At 46.9% G+C, this 17,359-nt stretch overlaps 1 protein-coding gene across 2 annotated transcripts in view; it reads right to left on the minus strand.

The window, feature by feature from the left end:
* GPSM2 (G protein signaling modulator 2) overlaps positions 1 to 10,920 on the minus strand; it is a 33,503-nt gene extending 22,583 nt beyond the window's left edge. Inside the window, exons 1-2 of one of the 2 annotated variants that reach the window (XM_053655851.1) lie at positions 10,705 to 10,920; positions 3,995 to 4,269 (exon numbers count right to left, since the gene is read on the minus strand). In XM_053655851.1, the coding sequence (XP_053511826.1) occupies positions 3,995 to 4,050 (56 nt within the window). In that variant the 5' untranslated portion in view covers positions 4,051 to 4,269; positions 10,705 to 10,920. The remainder of the gene's footprint in view (positions 1 to 3,994; positions 4,270 to 10,704) is intronic. The other variant, XM_053655852.1, reaches the window with a different exon arrangement.
* Between the last annotated feature and the right edge of the window lie 6,439 nt (positions 10,921 to 17,359).

Here is a 17,359-nt window from a genome sequence, read left to right on the forward strand (position 1 = left end):
CAGACATCCCTGTTAAAGCACATCCCGTCCAAGTTCACTCTGTTCCCCGCAACGGCCCACCCAGTCGCGGAGTCGCAGATCCAGCGCGAGTCTCACGACTGGGATCGCTCACAGCACCGCCGCTCTGGACGGAAGCGCTTGTCCTGCCCACCGACCGAACACCACAGCCGCACTTCGTCCCGGCACAAGCTCCTGTGCTTTCGATTTCTTTCAACGTTTATATTTTTTTACTTTTCTTCCACACTAGATTTTTTTTACCTCCTTAATTTTGGTTTCTTCTGTTCATAGTATAGCAGTGAAAACAGAAGGTTAGAACACTGATGCTTAACCATGTTTCAAATTTCTTATTGATTTTTAAAAATGTATTCATTTGAGAGAGAAAGAGACATGGATTTGCTGTTCCACTTAATGCACATTCACCAGGTGCTTCCTGTCTGTGCCCTGCCTGGGGTTGGACCTACAACCTTGGGGTTGAACCTGTAACCTTGGGGTATCTGGACGACCTCTCTACCAACTGACCTACCCCGGCCAGGGTGACGCTGCATCGTTTAGAATGATTTAATGCTAATTATTGTCCAAATGTCACTCTCCCTTCAAAGGCTTTCATGTAAGTGGAACAACAAATCAATGTCTCTCTCTCTCTCTCTCTCCCCCCCCCCTGCCCCTCTCCTCCTCTTGCTCTGAAGTCAATTAAAAAAAAGTAATGATGGGATTCAGAACTTAACATCCAACACAGGATCGCTCTGCATCTTCCCCACCGGGCTCTGTCCCTGGAGGCCACTGAGTCTCTGCAGGCCCCGGCTCTGCCTCACCAGCTCTTGCCCGGCACTGGGGCCCGGCCTCCCGGGCATGGCGCCTCCCCACAGGTCTCAGCCGCTCCATCTGCCACGCAGATCTACTTGCTCTCGTTTACTTCATAGGGTGCACAATTCTCTTGACTTAAATTCCAACTGGTAACTCCCTTTTAAAAGTGACTTTACTATATATCATATCAGACTCAACTCTCAAAGAGGCCTCCGAGGGGTCATCACAGAAGGGAAGCCCACGCTCAGACAGACTCAGGGGCTGCTCGAGCCGCACAGCGGCCAGGCTGAGCAAGGGGCCGCCTGTGCCCACACCCAGGGCTCTCGGCCACGCCCGTCACCTCGGACCTTGCTGCAGGACAGTGTCGTTAGCAACCAGAAGCCAGGACCAAACTATTTTTTTACAACTTACATGCAACAGTCTAATTTTTTACAACACTGAAAAGTACTGAAGTGCTTACTATTCACAGTAACAACTATGAATAAAATTTCTCAAAGAAAGACCACCAGAGAAAGTAGCAAAATGACCTGATATATCCATTTTCAACATCGACAATTACCAGTATACGTCATCAGTGTGTTTCATTTCTGCCTCTCTCTGCGCTCTACAGCCCCAGATTCTTTTTCAGTGTTGTGCATTCCAGAAAGCATGATTTCATCTCTAAATGCGTTAGTGTACATCTCTAAAAGATAAGGAGCTGCGTCCAGAAACATGGAACCACAATACTATTTATCGTACCTAAGAAGATGAGCAGTAATTAAAGTTGAGGAACACATGCCGTTTTACTCTCACTCTCCATCTCTCTCCACCTCCACGGTTACAGTACGAAGTGTTACAAAGCACTAGTACCTCTTAGGGGTTCCTTAGTGTCCAAAGAATTATCCCACCTCAACGTCACGATCCCAGGGAGGGATGAGCATCTCCACAGTGAAAGAACCAGACGGGTAAAACATTACATGCTAAGCGTTGACTAATAACTTACCCTAGGCCACAACCTCTTATACAAGGGATACAAACGATCAATTACGTAACAATCAGACCAACATAGAGATGGTGGATTTTAGAGCACCGAGGAGGCCAGAGACCTGTTTGGTACATTCTTACTAAAAATAGTTTCTTAAAAAATAGAAACTAAAAATAGTTTCAGAGTTGAAGTTTCTTCTGGGGAAGTCCTATCCGAATGCATAACCACGTCTGGTCTGCGCTGTGTCATGGACAAAGGATAGACCCGCAGCTCCCCGCAGGCAGCTGGAGTCCGCCCCCGCCTCCCCACAGCTCCTGCGGAATTAAGAGGCAAACCCCTCTTGAAAAGTACGCAAGACAGAGAAACACCTTACTCGGCGGCTCTGCCGTTGTGTCCAGTGACAGTCGGTGGACATTCCATCGAACGTGGACTGAGCCAGGGGACGTGCTAGCATCGTGGCTGCCCCAGGGGAGCTGCTGGTCAAAGGAAGCGTGTTTTCTCCGGGGGAGGAGAAAACGTGTCTACGTGAACAGATGGAGTAAATAATGGAGCTGGTGCTGAGAGGGGCACGGGAGCAGAGAGGGCCGAGAGACCGACCGTGGAGTTAAGAAATGGTTTGGGACGATGGAGTCTCTGAGCTGACTCTACTAACGAAACCAAGAAGGCGGGAAGGGCGTTGAGGTCACAGGGGGCAGCAAGAACAGAGGCACTGTGACCGGGAACAGCAGGACATCTGGAGCCCAGTGTGCCCTCAGGGCTGGACCCATGATGGGAGATTCTGCCTACAATGTAAGCTCAGCTCCGCCTTGTAGGTGACACGGAGCCACCAGCGGGACCCAGGGGGTCCAACCTTTGGGCATCCGTCTCTGGGCCACTCTGGAAGAAGAGTTGTCTTGGGCCTCACATTAAATACAGTGCGACACATAATCGCAAAAAAATCTCGTAATGTTTCAGGTAACTTTACGATTTTGTGTTGGGCCGCATTCAGTCATCCTGGACTGCATGTGACCGGCGGGCCGCAGGTCGGACCCCCAGGAGGTAGAGTGGCTGGTTAGCAGCTCCGAGTCCTCTGGTGGCGGATTAAAATGATGGACCCCAGGGGGACAAGACTGGAGAGTCTGAGGGGGCCTGAGCCACCGCAGAAGTGGGGGATCCAGGCACAGAGATGGGCCTGAGTGACACGCAGGAGGCAGAAGTGGCTGCACAGCGGGTACAGAGAGTGACAAGGGACACATGTTGGTAACTCCCAGGTGTTTGGAGCTGTGCCCAAAAAGGCAGCCTGAGGGCAATTCTTATCTCAGAGCTCATTCTAACTATGCTCAGGGTCTTCCAGTCGCTTTTACCTGAACTGCTTCATTTTTCGTCAGAGTGCCCCCACCTTACCCGAACAAACCTTGGCACCGCGCCCTAACCCGAACCGCCGCCTGCTCCGAGGGCAGTAGGTCGCAGCTTCCTGAAAGCCTGCGAGACACCCAGGGGGGCAAAACCTTCGCTGGGAGACATTCTGAACGTCCACTGCTGGGTGTCCTGATGTTTACTGAACGCTAAGTTGTCACAGTTCCGATAAAGAAGTCATTAGCATCTAATCGCCTTACTAAAAACTGTCTTCCAGTCTAGTATTTATGTTTGTGTTTATTTCAGTTTAGTGCAGTGACCAGGACTTCCCGAATGTTAAATAATGACGAAGCAGATATTCTTGCTTTGTTTCCAAATGCATCAGAAATGTCATTAATATTTTATCATTAAATATTAAACTGGCTATTAGTTTATCATGCTTAGAAAAGTACTCATACATTCCAATATTCACACCCATTTTTTAAAAGGCTCATTTAGAAAGATCACCATTTGAAAACCAACACAAAAAGGAGGTCATCCAGCTGGCCACATCACAAAATCCATCTTTGATCACCAAAGATTTAGAAGCATTTTTTCAACTTTACAGTATATCTGCATTATCTAAAGTTACAAAGATCTAAAGTAACTATAACCTGTTCCGCAGAACAGCAGTGAACAAACTGCGGCATATAACTGGTCTCCACTACCCTTCTCCGACAGAAAGGACAGAAAGCACTAGCCGCCACCACGACCACGGCGAACTGTGCTTACAGGAGGCGCTGCTCCACGGCTGGCGGACTTGGAGCGTCTTCGGAGCCAGACGTGGGACGCTCGACCCACACGCACGACCGAGGAGGGACCGGGGAGCACGCGGGGACGGCGCGGCCTTACCTGTAGCGAACATGGAAAGAGCGCTCCTCCCTCATGCTCAGCACTCCCTCCTCCATCGGGTCGCAGTGCGGGCCCAGCGCGACATGAAATGCGCCCTTACGCGCAGAGCCGCCGCGGAGCGCTGTCCACTCAGCGCAGCCGTGAGCCGGTGTTAATGCGCGCGAAGTCTTCCTTATTAGTAATGAAAGGAGGTCAGTGTCTGACAGCTTAAAGGTTCAAAATGTGTCCCACATCCTCGCACTCCTGGCCCTTCCGGCAGCACTTCAGCAACATTTCTGCAAAAGGAATACAAGACGCTTCGCTTGAAGTCCTGTTTTCAGAAAGTGCCCGAACCCGGGCAGGACAGAACCACGCGGCCCCCGCACGCCACCGCCGTGTGGTCCCCGAGGCGGCACCGAGGGCCCGGCTGTCCCCCCGGGCACTTCTAGGTGAGGGGTGGGAATGGGATTTATTTGAGAACGATACCTATGTTTAATTTTTAAATTGGTGTGAAATACAATTTTATCAATATTTTCTATTATACAGAATAATAGAATAATTCTATTCTATTATTCTATACAGAATAATTCTAAAAATACAGAATATGTATATTACCTAAAAACAAAATTATAATACTTCAAGCTTTTTAAAAACTGCTATTAATAAGTAAAATGAAAATTCAATAATTTTTTTGAACAAGTTGATTCTAAACTGTAAATTTCTTCAAAGAAGATATTTGTCCTGATATCTAGGTTATTCTTGTATTCATTTGCTCTCAAAGTATAGTCTATTTGAACTCTTTAAAGCCTTTAACATGTTTTTTATTATATTGAGCAGGTATAAAGAAATTTAGGCTGGCTGGTGCAGCTCAGTGGACTGAGTGCGGGCCTATGAACCAAAGGATTGCAGTTCGATTCCCAGTCAGGGCACGTGCCTGGGTTGCAGGCCAGTTCCCAGCAGGGGACTCATGAGAGGCAACCATACGTGGATATTTCTCTCCCTCTCTCAAGATAAATAAATAAATAAAATATTTTAAAAAATAAAGAAAAGAAGGGTTACTAAGTGTAACTGCTAACATGCATTCATTTTACTATAATCTGTTTCTAATAAGCTTTTTGCAACTCTCAGTCAACTAAAGAAACAATAAATTTCTAAGCATAGATGAGGATGGATCTAGATCCAAATAAATCTCTATCTTAGAGGCACATACCCAGTTAGAAGGCTTCCCAAGTGTATTTGAAATTCATTCTCATGGGTCATTAGGAAAAGCATCAAATACATGCAGAGGAAACACATAATTTCAAACTCATTTTTATTCTTGGCAGATTTCTTAAATGCAGGTACAGAGCTGTAGATATTTAAAATGTAAAACAATGAATGCAATAATTTCAGCATGTAAAATCCAAAAGCAATTCCAGTAATGTAAAATAAGAATTCCTAGCCCTGGCTGGTGTAGCTCAGTGGATTGAGCATGGGCCTGCGAACCAAAAGATCGTGGTTCAGCTCCCTGTCAGGGCACATGCCTGGGTTGCAGGCCAGTTCCAAGCAGGGGCCAGTTCCCAGCAGGGGATACACCATAAGCAACCATACACTGATATTTCTCTCCTTCCCTTCCCTTCTAAAGATAAATAAATTAAATTTTTTTAAAAAAAGGAACTCCTTTTCCTTTAAGAAAAACAAAAACAAAAACAAAAGCCCTGGCTGGCGTGGTTCAGTGAATTGAGTGTCACCCTGCGAACTGAAAGGTCGTCAGTTCGATTCTGTCAGGACACATGCCTGGGTTGCAGGCCAGGTCAGGTGCCCAGTAGGGGGCGTGCAAGAGGCAACCATACAGTGATGTTTCTGTTCCTCTCTTCCCCCTCTCTGAAAAGTAATAAATAAAATTTTTTAAAAATCCTTTCCATTTTCAAATGTTTACACCTGAAAGCTAACAGTCCAAAGAACTAGCCTACCACTATCTTCCCTTGAGCATGGTCCACAGTAAAGGGAAATTTCCAGAAATGAACAATCTATAAACTCTAGATGCATGCCGTTCTGAGGAGCCTGGTGAAGTCTCTCACCCGCCGCGCCCCCCCCCCCCCCCCCCGCCAGCCAGGAGCGAGAGCCATCCGCGTGGTCCACTGCATGGTCCCACCGCCCACTCGCTTAATCGCCTCCTCCATTATCAGATCGACTTCTTATCGCAGGCTTGTTTGAATCACCCTTACGTTGCTTAACAGTGGCCCCAGCATGCGAGGGCGGGGAAGCAGGCAGTTCAGATATGCCAACGGGAAGCGGTAACGTGCTTTGTTAATGGGGAAAGGTGTGGATGTCTAGGAAAGAACACGGCATTGATACGCACAGGGTCGGTGCTCTCCACGGTTTCAGGGATCGACGGGGGGCTCCCTAGATCTAGTCCCCTCAGGATAAGGGGGGGTCTGCTGTAATCGTAAACTTCCTTTGTTTGGTGAGGAACACATTTTTATCCATCACACAGAGCTAAAAGGATATCAACAAAGTACACTCCCTGAATAACCACACTACTAATGAAAGCCAAACATGAAATTTCAAACTAGATAAACCCTAACACAAAACGTGATCTACAGGAGAGACATCTGAGCCTCCGTCTCACCAGCGCCGTGGAGCCGGGAGCCATGACTGAGGGCAGGTGCCCCCCCACAGGAGAGCGGGCGGGCACCCCTGACCCAGCGGTCCTCTCCCGGGGCCCCGCACCCAGCACAGCAGACCACAATCACTGCCCAGGCAGCCCCTAGTTCTTGGGGTCTGCCAGCCCGTGGGAACGCAGGAAGAAGTTGCATACTGAATACTTTCAGGGGTCGGGGGTAAACTAGAAAGGGCTCTATTTTTGAATATACAGGAAGTCCATCTGGATTACGCCAGTGACCACACTGATTCAGACTGCTGCTTTGTATCTCTATCCTCAGTGATCATACTCATTCCATAGACGATGAAGCTTAAAAACTTCAAGGGCAAAAGGAAGATTACTGTTATGCAAAACCCCTAATCTTGGTTACCTTTTCCCTGTGAAGCTATTAACTCTTTAAAGTCCTGCTCCAACAAGACCCCTTACTCATTTAAAAATATAAATATGTTCAACTAAAGGAAAAAGGCCTTACATATATGCATTAGAATTAGTGCTTTTATCCCTATTGGTTTTATTTTTCATCAAACTGAAGCCCATAGTCTACAAATACATAATGTTAATTTTCCCTCCTACAAAACAATTTTAGAGATGGTCCTTCTAATCCATTAGTAAAATTAAAACCTTCTGAAAGTGTCTAACTTGTATGAGAAAAGTGACTTCTAGTTAATTATTATAAACACAAAATTATGGATACACAGACGTGTTATCAAGGTTATAAAAGACACGATGATGCCTTTCGAAACAGACATTCTAAACTTTTTAATCAATGTCAACTATATTTTTGGTGCTTTCCAAAGGACCACGTAGGTCACAAGACCAGGGGATCCCAGGAAAATGCCCACAGTCCACAAAAGCACTACCCACCCCACTAAGATCACTTTCTAAAAAGAACACCGAAAGCCCTACACGCAGTCCCTGCCCTTTCTTAGCTATGTAAGCTCTCGTTAATAGATATAAATTTACTTCCTTGTTTTTTTTTAACATTTTAGGGCCTATACAAATCACTGGACCAACACCATGTAATTAACAGAAGCTCAAAGAAGTAAAACTCAAAAGAGTCTTATGAAGATATTACTATGCCAGAAAGAGAAAAATACTTATTGGTAAACAATGGGGAAAACACAACCTTAGAAAAATTGGTTATCAAGTGCCCAGAGAATATGTATGACCCACCGCCATTATGCTGGTTAGCCATTAGCTCGAACCAATTAAAACGCAGAGTGAAGTAGAAGAGAAATGGTCCTCACACCTGAGCATTGTTCTTAAGTTAATAAATGGCAATACACCAGTTCCCTTAACAGCACTTGAACAAGGAAAAGCTGGTTTCAAGTACATTTTAAAGCAGAAATAAGTCCAGACCCTGGCTGAGTAGCTCAGTTGATTAGAGTGTGGTCCCCATACACCGAGGCTGTAAGTTTGATCCCTGGTCAGGGCACCAATAAGTGAAACAACAAATCATGTTTCCCTCTCTCTTCTCCTCCCCCTTTCCCCCCCTCAAATCAATAAGTAAAAATTTGAAAAGAAATCCCAAATGCAAAAGGATTATAAATGCCTAAATGGGATCCAGAAAGTTTGAAGTTATAATTTTTCATAGGAAAATATAACTGTCTCCTTCCAAAAGCTACCCCATTCTTTGGAAATATGATTCGGTTCAATTCAGTAGTGTTATGAGATGACCTGGGAAGAATACTTGTGGGTAAAAAGGACTAAGGAGAGTCTTCTGGGAGAAATAAAATCAGTAGGGCACCTTGCAGGACGGGCAGACTCTATCCAGCAAAGAGGAAATGGCTCAGAGAAGGCAGGGGGTGGGGAGGGTCAGGTGCGGGGGGCAAGGAAGGCTCTAAATTACGAGGGCCTCTGACTATGTCTGTGGCTGATACATATATTTGGCCTTGTATTTGCAGAATGGGGGAACTTACAACTTCAACAAAGAAATAGCAAAGCTGGATCTGCGTGAGGAAGAGAAACTGGCAGCGACATACAGGGCAGGACAGGGAGACAGAAAAAAAGATACTGCGAAAACCCCAAGAAGCAAATCGCTTTGTACATAATTGATGTCCAACAGACTTTTTTTGATTTCTTGCCTGGGAAGAACTGAACGCCAAAGCCACAAAGACTCCTACACTATTGAGGAAACCACACTTTAATATATTTCTGCTCCACAGCAAAGAGTATGTTCATACTCACGTGAACAACTCAGGAAAGTCTTATTTTTTTTTTACAATTTTTATAAAGCTGATTAAAAAGGGTATTAAAAATATTATGGGATTTATAAGGTATTGAAAAAAGACAGTAGTGCTACAAGAAGGACCGAAATATTTCTGTATACAGAAGCAAAACACAACACCTTCAGGCGTTTTAAACATAGGAATAAGTTCCTCAAAATGGCATCCCGAGGCTCAGAGGAGGTTCGGACAAACGCCCCCAAGCAACACAGCGTGTGCTCTGGGTTTAAATACCCGCACAGCGACTTACTTGTTCTATGATCTCAAGCTAAACTCTCAAGAGTTGGTTTGGGCGCAACGGCACTTAGCCAGCATGTGCTGTGATGGTTAGAGACGATTTATAAAGCACCCACCCCAGTGCCTGGCGCCGGTACTTAACAAAAGTACTCCGAGTAGTATATGATAACAGCTACTGCTATTAATTTTTTTTAAAGAGACGGTGTGGATTAGACAAGATTGAAAATAGTCTGAATCTACGGCAGATTTTTTATTTTGAAATTCCTGAGAGCTCATTATAAAATTGTACCTTTTCAGTAAATATTAGCAATACTTTATGTTTCAGAACAAGGCCACTTTAAAAAGTCAGTATCCTATCTTTGCTGTACGTAGCCTAGTACTACGTCAGAGATTTATATTAAAATATAATATTTGCAACACGGACTGCTAATTTAGTAACAGCAGAAACCACAACTGTTTATCTAGTTAAAGAGGACTTACGGGGAACTGCCCCTACCACAATACCACACGAGTGTTACTTTGTATCCCCTCCACTCCTGTAAATAAAGCAGGAGAGCGCGTGCCAGAGAGAACCCACTGTAAGGAGGACCGCGGCGTAGGTGTGAGACCGCCCCTCTCCCCCGGCGCCCCCTCTCTTCGCGCCCCCCACGTCACCGACAGCCGTCTCACCGGCCTGTGGCCGACACGCTTCTAAACAAGCAGCCAAAGCTGCTTCTCGAACAGCGACAGCGCAAGCAGGGGCGGCTCTCACCGGAGGCGATCGCAGGGGCGGTTATGCAGCAGTGCGTCCTCCGCGCAGCGCTCCCGAAGTGGCCGCTGGAAAAATCGGCGCGGTCGGCGAGTCCGCCCACAGTGCGCCCTGGACGCTCGGCGACGAGCCGGCACGAAGGAAAGCCAAGAACCTCCTGCGTTTAACTAGACGCGGGCTTTGAATTATGCATCAGGGCAAAATTTCCACCCTTCCTCGTGTTCTTCCATGGATTTCAAATGACACTAGTGAAAAGGATCTACCTGGTTACCACTAAAATAAAGAACTGACAGATCGGCCCTTTACACCTCGAAGATATTTTATAGACTTTCAGGAAAGGGCTTTTTGAACATTCTATGTTTGTTAAAACTGGTTGCAGCAACGACCAATTTCTACCGTAAATCGACAGGTGGGGCCCACAAAGTCCCGGATTGAAAGGCGGCAAACACAGGTGTTCGGCAGAATCTGCGCCGCCAGGTGCAGCCGGCACGCGAGCGACCGCAGGTGGGCGCGCTTCGCCCGAGGTGGCGCCCCCGGGGTCTCTGGCTTTTAACCCGCTGGTCACTCGACACTCGGTACACGAGCAGTCACCGCATCCCATCCTACTTTTTATGTTAAAATACCAGCGAGGGCGTCTGTTCGGCCTGACTTCTACTTTAAAATCTCCAAGGAGAACGCAGCCGAGTCCGGTCCCGGGGCGGGCGGTCTCCCGTCCCAGTCCCCTCCGCGCGAGTCCCCGCAGACCGCCCGGCCTCTTCTCGCAGCGAACAAAGGCAGTCGCGCCCGGACCTCGGACCCCAAGCACACCCCCCCACACGCACGCACACTCCCCGTCATCTCCCTCCGCTGGGCGCCCTCAGACGCCCCTCAAACTCACCTCTCGCGGGTCGGCGAGTCTGGAGAGCGCGGTGGACGCGGCACAGCAGCTGCAGCGGCTGCCTCGGGCGACGGGGGGGTGGCCGCGTCCCCTCCCCGAGGCTGGTCCGCGGGTTGCCCGCCGGGGGCCAGGCAGGCACACCGCCGGAGGACGGAACGCGCCCCCCGCCCCCAGCTGGTCACGTGAGCCAGAGCTCCCAGGACTCTCCTCGCCCGCCCGCCCTGTCCCACCGCCACCTGGGGGTCCCGTTGCACAGCCCGCCCCTACCGCGCCCTCTGCGCATGCGCTACAGTGCCGGTGGCTCCCATTCAAACCGACAACGCCCCGCGTCTTTTGGACCAGCCAATCGTCGGCGCGGGGGGCGGGGCGGGGCGGGGTTCTGCGAGTCTGGGCAGAACTTGGGGGGATTGCTTCGGGACCTGCCCGCGAGCTCGAATTTGAAGTTGCTTTCCTGTCTTATTTCTCTTAAAACACTAATGAGTGGGAGGAGCGACAAATATTGTCCAGAAAGAGTTCTTCGGAGAGGGCCTAGCCCAGACCCTTTTAAAAGATGGGAGCCCCAAACAAGCGCCTCCTGCCCTTGGGGCTCATCCAGGCCTGGAGACCGAGCACCCCAAGCGGGATTTGCGGTTGTTGAAAAAAGAGGGCTCTGTGAGAGGAACAGAGGGCCCGTGTGAAAGTCTGAACAAAGCAGCTTCAGTTCGGGGGACTGTCACAGTCCTGGCGTGTCCAGCTGTTAAAAACCAAACTTCTGTGGTTCCCGGGAAAAGTGGGTGGCGATGTTACTCGGTTACAGGCAGCTACGTTCCAAGTACACTGGGAAGAAGGACTTTGATTTCCATTCACTTCCTCTCCATATTAAGTTAACTTAAAAAAATAGGTCTCAGTTTGTCCTTCACAAAAATACCAAGACTAGATCCGGGCTAAAGAATCTGATGGACTGAATGAGATTATTTCTCGGATAGGTATTTCTCCACTGAAATGAAATTTAAATGTTTCTGCAGCTTAAAAATATTTTCAAGGACCCCCCAATTGAACAATTAAATTTTTTTTAAAAAAGAAAGAAAGCCCCAGAGTTCATAGAAGCTCTCCTGGAGTTCATAACTCTCCAAATGATGGTCATAACCAGTGATCCAAACACCATTTCTCTTATTAGGAACATCTTATGGCAAATTGGTTAAATTAACAGCTTTGGCATCAAACTAGACTTACATTTGAGTTCCGCCTCTGCCACTTACTGGCTGGCTGAGCACGAACAAGTTACCTATGCTCATCAGCTGTAGTTTCCTCAACTGTAAAACGCAGATAATAACTCTTCTTCCCACGAGGGTGGTTGTTATGCGTCAGCGAGGTAAGTTTTAGGTGGTTAACATAATACCTGATTGCTCAAATAAATGATACCTGTTATCATTATCATCAACGAGTACCTTAATATCAGGTACTTAAAAACGACAACTGAATTAGTTGGCTGTGCTATCTCAGAGGTAGGATTAAGTTTCCTTCTTACTCATAAATTCTTTTCTGAGTGTTGGTACAAAAGTCACAAAGGAAGTATAATATATCAAACTCAACACGTCCAAATGAATCATTACTTCCCCCTTGCAAATCTTCTCTCGTGTCTGCCCATCAAAGCCCATAGTAGCTATCTCCATCTTACTCAAATTGAATTATCTTTTAAATGATCTCTTTAAAGGCATCTATCAGATTATACTAACTCTTCTGCTTGAAAAATGTTAGTGACGTTGCATTTGATTTAAAATAAAATCTAGATTCCCTCCCACGGCCCACAAACGCCTGAGTCACCTTGTCCTGCTCACCTCTCTACACTCCGGGATTGCCCTCTGCTCCCGGCTCGCCACCCTCCAAGCCCACAGGACATGGAGGGCCCTAGAACAGACCAAGTCTCAGGGTCTCTCGGGGACCTTCCCCTGGCTGATCCCTCTGCCTGGATATTCCCCTCCAGCCTCTTTCAATGGCTGGCTTATTTCCAGTCCTCAGCTTTCAGCTTAGTCATTACAATATCCAGCAAGTATTTCGGCTCTGCTACATGTCAGGAACTGTTCTAGGTGCTGGGAACATGGTAATGAGCAAGACAGGATACAGCCTCTGCTCTCCTGGAGTTCAGTTAAAGTAAGTAATGAGAAAAATGTCTGGTCATGATGGCTATCAGGCAGAGAAGTCAAAGGAAGGTGCTGTGAGTGTGAGTGACTGACTTCCTGCTTTACACTGAGGGTCAAGGTAAGACCAGTCACTGTGAGAAGATGGTATTCAAGCTGACAGCTGAATTACAAGGAGCCAACTGCCCAGCAAAGCTCAGGGAAGAGCACATTAAGCCAAGGGCACAGCTAATGCAAAGTCCTGTGAGGGCAAGTTTTGTGGGTTTGAGAAGCTGGGAGAAGGCTGCTCGGCCTTAAGTAAAGTGAAGGAAAGAACTTTCCAGACAAAGTCACACCAGGCCACACAGAGCCTGGGTACACGTTTTGGCTTTCTTTTCTAAATGTTACAGTAGGCAGTGGAAGGTTTTGGGCATGGGAATAACTTCATATGTATACATTTTTAAAAGAGCACTTTGGCTCTGGCTGTTGTGGCTCAGCGGAGTGAGCACTGGCCTGCAAACCAGAGGGTCGCAGGTTCCATTCCCAGTCAGGGCTCATGCCTGGATTGCAGGCCAGGTCCCCAGTTCGGGCACTCAAGAGGCAACCACACATTGATGTTTCCCTCTCTTTCTCCCTCCCTTTTCCCTTCCTGTAAAAATAAAAAATATATATTTAAGATAAAAAGTTTAAAAAAAGAGCACTCTGAAACAAATCCAGAATTTGAGACAGTCTATAGCCAGCCCAGACTCTTCATAAACGTCATGGTCATGGAAAGAAACAAACTGAAACAGATGAATCTCAATGGAGTCCTGAATCAGAGAGAGAGAGGGCAAGAGGCAGGCCATAAAGTCCTGTCAGGCACAAGTGGGGAAATCTGAATACAGACTGCACATCCAATGGTACTGTGGACTGTCAATTTTCCTAGATGGGACATGGGAGATGTCTTTATTTTCAGGACAGGCAAGCTGAAATAGTGAAAGGTAAAGCACTATGACTTCTGCAACTTACATTCAAATGCTTCAGCACGAGAGAGAGAAATACAAGTCAAAGTTCACAACGGAGTCTAGTTGAACATGTGTGTGTGTGTAGATATATATTATTCTTACACTATTCATGTATTCTGCTTTTAGCTTCTCTGGAAACCTGGACTTTTCAGAATGGAAAGTCGTTAAGGAAATCGCCTGTAGAAGACCGTTTCTGACAGCAATGAACTAGACAGAAACCCTCTCCAACTCTCCCACTGAAAACAGAGGAAGCTAGGTAGCTGCACTTTGCTCTGAGTTATAAATGACCCCCCTGATCAAGGCAGATTTGAATGACCAAGCAAGTAACACCTGCTGCGCTCCTTCCCATCAAAGTCTACCGCGGAGTAATCGTGCTCCCCTGACTGAAAGAAAGTCAGAGTATTGGGCGTGGAGGTTCCTCAGCCAGAACTTGAACTTGGTAGCTCCACCTCTTGGAGTAAGAGGGGGAAAAATAAGGAGGAAAGAGTTTCCTGAAGGAATACCTAAGAAAAGAGGCGTGAGAAGAACACCGCAACATGCAGGGGAAACAGCCTACTGACAGGCTTAATCTTCCATTTGAAATGCAGAGCGAGTCGTAAATGATGAGAGCTAAGACCTACTGATGCTACATACGGACCAGGCACCGTCCAAAGCACTTCACGTGCATGAGGAGCACCGCTGGCCCCGGGCTGACGTGAGGACGACATGAGCCGACACATGGAAAGCGCTCAGGGTGCCTCCCGGTCCGTGCACGCGCGGCGTGATCTCCGCTAGTGCTGTTATTTTATGAGCGTTTCACCCTCACGACAACCCTGTGGAGTGGGTACCAATGCCATCCCATGTTACGGAATGTGTCACTTTGGCTTCCCCAGAAGCTCATCTTTGGACAGGGTTAGGTCCTGAAGATTTTCTGAGTAAGGGCTCTAGCGTCCAGAGCATGAACCTTACCATAGAATTAGCCCTCACTCCAGAGAACGGAGCTGGCGTTTTGGTTTGGTTTTAATGAGTTTATTGGAGCCAAACTGACAACGCCTGTGGGAAAGCCAGGCCTTGAAGGCTGCGTACTGGGCAGGGTGGGCCCTTAACTTCCCACGGGTGCGGCAGCTCTCTCCAGCGGGAACTCTGCAGGGAGGGAGGCAGCTGTAATCTCCAGCAGCCAAGCCCACAACAGCTGGGAGACAGGTGTACCAGGCACCAGGGGACATCGGAACAGGACGCCCGAACAGCAACCCCCACACCTGGTGAATGGGGCCGTACTTTTAACCGCTCTCTATATTACCTCGTGCAAAGTCAAGAAGAAAATGAAAAATGGAGGCACATGTGGCTGACAGAAGGCCAATACTAAATCTTTGGCGTTTAAAGAGCTTTTACAATGTAACATCACAAGAGAAGAAAAGGCAACGAGGCACAGAGGACAGAGACCGAGGACCAGCATTTCAAGGAGCAGCACTTCGCAGTGGAACTTCGAAGGCCCACGGCGGCCCACAAGGGAACGCCAGCTTCGTCAAGTGTTTAAATAAATAGAGCTCAGCCCTGGCCGGTGTAGCTCAGTGGATTGAGTGTGGGCCTGTGAAGCAAGGGACTGCGGTTCGATTCCCAGTCAGGGCGCATGCCTGGGTTGCAGGCCAGTCCCCAGTGGGGAACATATGAGAGGCAACCACACACTGATGTTTTTCTCCCTCTCTTTTTCCTTCCCTTCCTCTCTCTGAAAATAAATAAATACTTAAAAAAAATAAATAAAGATCAGAACAAGGGGAGACCTCTCTGGCTTACCAGTCTGCAGATTTAAAAAGAACGATAATACTCACGGTTGGTCAGGATGCGGTGAAATCAGTCCTCTCACCTGCCGCCGTCGGCGCTGGGAACTGGTGTGACCATTTTGATGGGAGATTTTCCAACACCTGTTAAAAGCAACAGTACCTGTTGACCCCATAATTCCATTTTTTTTAGGACTTCCCCTACATAAACGGTCAGGCGAGTAGGCCAAACAAATGTACCGGATGCTCATCACAGCTGTCCCTCAGTCATTTTTAGCACAGAGACATCAGACACCACACGCGTGACCAGGAGACTGGAGGACGTAGGCCTTGCGCATCCGCACAAGGTGATGCGGCCGCTGAAAACGACGGCCCAGACGTCCGCTGGCGACACAGATACAATGTACGGGACTGAGGTCTTGAAGGAGCAGGTTATAAAATACGACCAGTGTTAACACTTCCCAATACATTTTACAGTGAACACGTATCATTTCACATGAGAAAGAAACTAGTCCTCTGGTGGATAATAAATGAGCAAAGGAGTAAGGCAGTTTGCAAATGAAGAATACAAATGACCAGGAAACATGACAAATGCACAACCTTAACAGTTATCAAAGTATTGCAAATTAAAACCATATTGAAATATATATGTAATTGACAAAGATTTTTAAATGTCACTGTTCAGTGTTACAGACTGTATCGATATATCACTCCCATGTTGCTTGTACAGACTTTTTGAAATCAATGTTATATATGCAGGGGGAGGGCAAAAGTAGGTTGATAGTTGTGAGTACGTGAGACAGTTTGTTCTTGTATTATTATTTAATTACTGTGTTGTTTTTCCATATGAACAACTGTAAACCTACTTTTGCTCCACCCTATATTTTAAGAGCATTAAAATATGTATAATCTGTCCTAATACTTTCCCACCTAAGAATCTGAGGAAATAGAATACAGACAAGGATGTTTATTGTTATTTTAAAACACTGAAAAACTGGATGTAACCTAAATGTCTGTCATTAGGGAAATGATTAATTACAGCGTAGCCATGTAGTGAATATAACTGTGAAAACAGGTATTTATTTCAAAGTTTTTAATAACATGGGGAAGTGTTCTCAATATTAAGTATTTTTTTAAAAAGCACGTTTCAGCCCTGACTGGTGTGGCTCAGGGCAATGGGCCTTGTTCTGCAAACCAAACCAAAGGGTCACTGGGTCGATTCCCAGTCAGGGCATATGCCCGGGCTGTGGGCCAGGTCCTGGTTGGGGGTGTGTGAGAAGCAACCCACTCCCAGATGTTTCTCTCTCTCTCTTCCTCCCTCCCTTCCCTTCTCTGTAAAAATAAATAAAATCTTGTAAAGAAAAGCATGTTGCAAAACCATACATGATGAGCCTAACTATGTAAAGTGTTTAATAAACACTAGAAAGAATTATACTGAACCATTCTAACGCTTTATTTTTTTCTCTATTTTTTCACATTTTCTACAACAAGCAAAAAAAAAAAACCATAAAGCAATTAAAAAGGTGAAACACTAAGAAAAAATTACCATGGATTTGCATTTTCCCCATAAGTGTGCCTCTCTGTCACTTCCTTGTGGTGGCTTTCTATAAAAACACTGAGATATGAAACAGGATTAAGTGCTTAGGGGTGGGGGATAGCAGAGAAGCTGGGGGTTTGGCGGGGGGTAGGGAATCTGTCCTACTCGAGGGTGTCTGCCCTTCCTGGACTGAGTGGTCCCGGGACACACAACTTCCTATTTCAAATCCAGGACAGGAGGTGGCAAAGGCAGGCGAGCCTG

The sequence above is a fragment of the Artibeus jamaicensis genome, unplaced genomic scaffold, assembly GCF_021234435.1.
Source record: "Artibeus jamaicensis isolate MK-2021 breed Jamaican fruit bat unplaced genomic scaffold, CSHL_Jam_final scaffold_1689, whole genome shotgun sequence".
In the NCBI taxonomy this organism is placed as follows: Eukaryota; Metazoa; Chordata; class Mammalia; order Chiroptera; family Phyllostomidae; genus Artibeus; species Artibeus jamaicensis.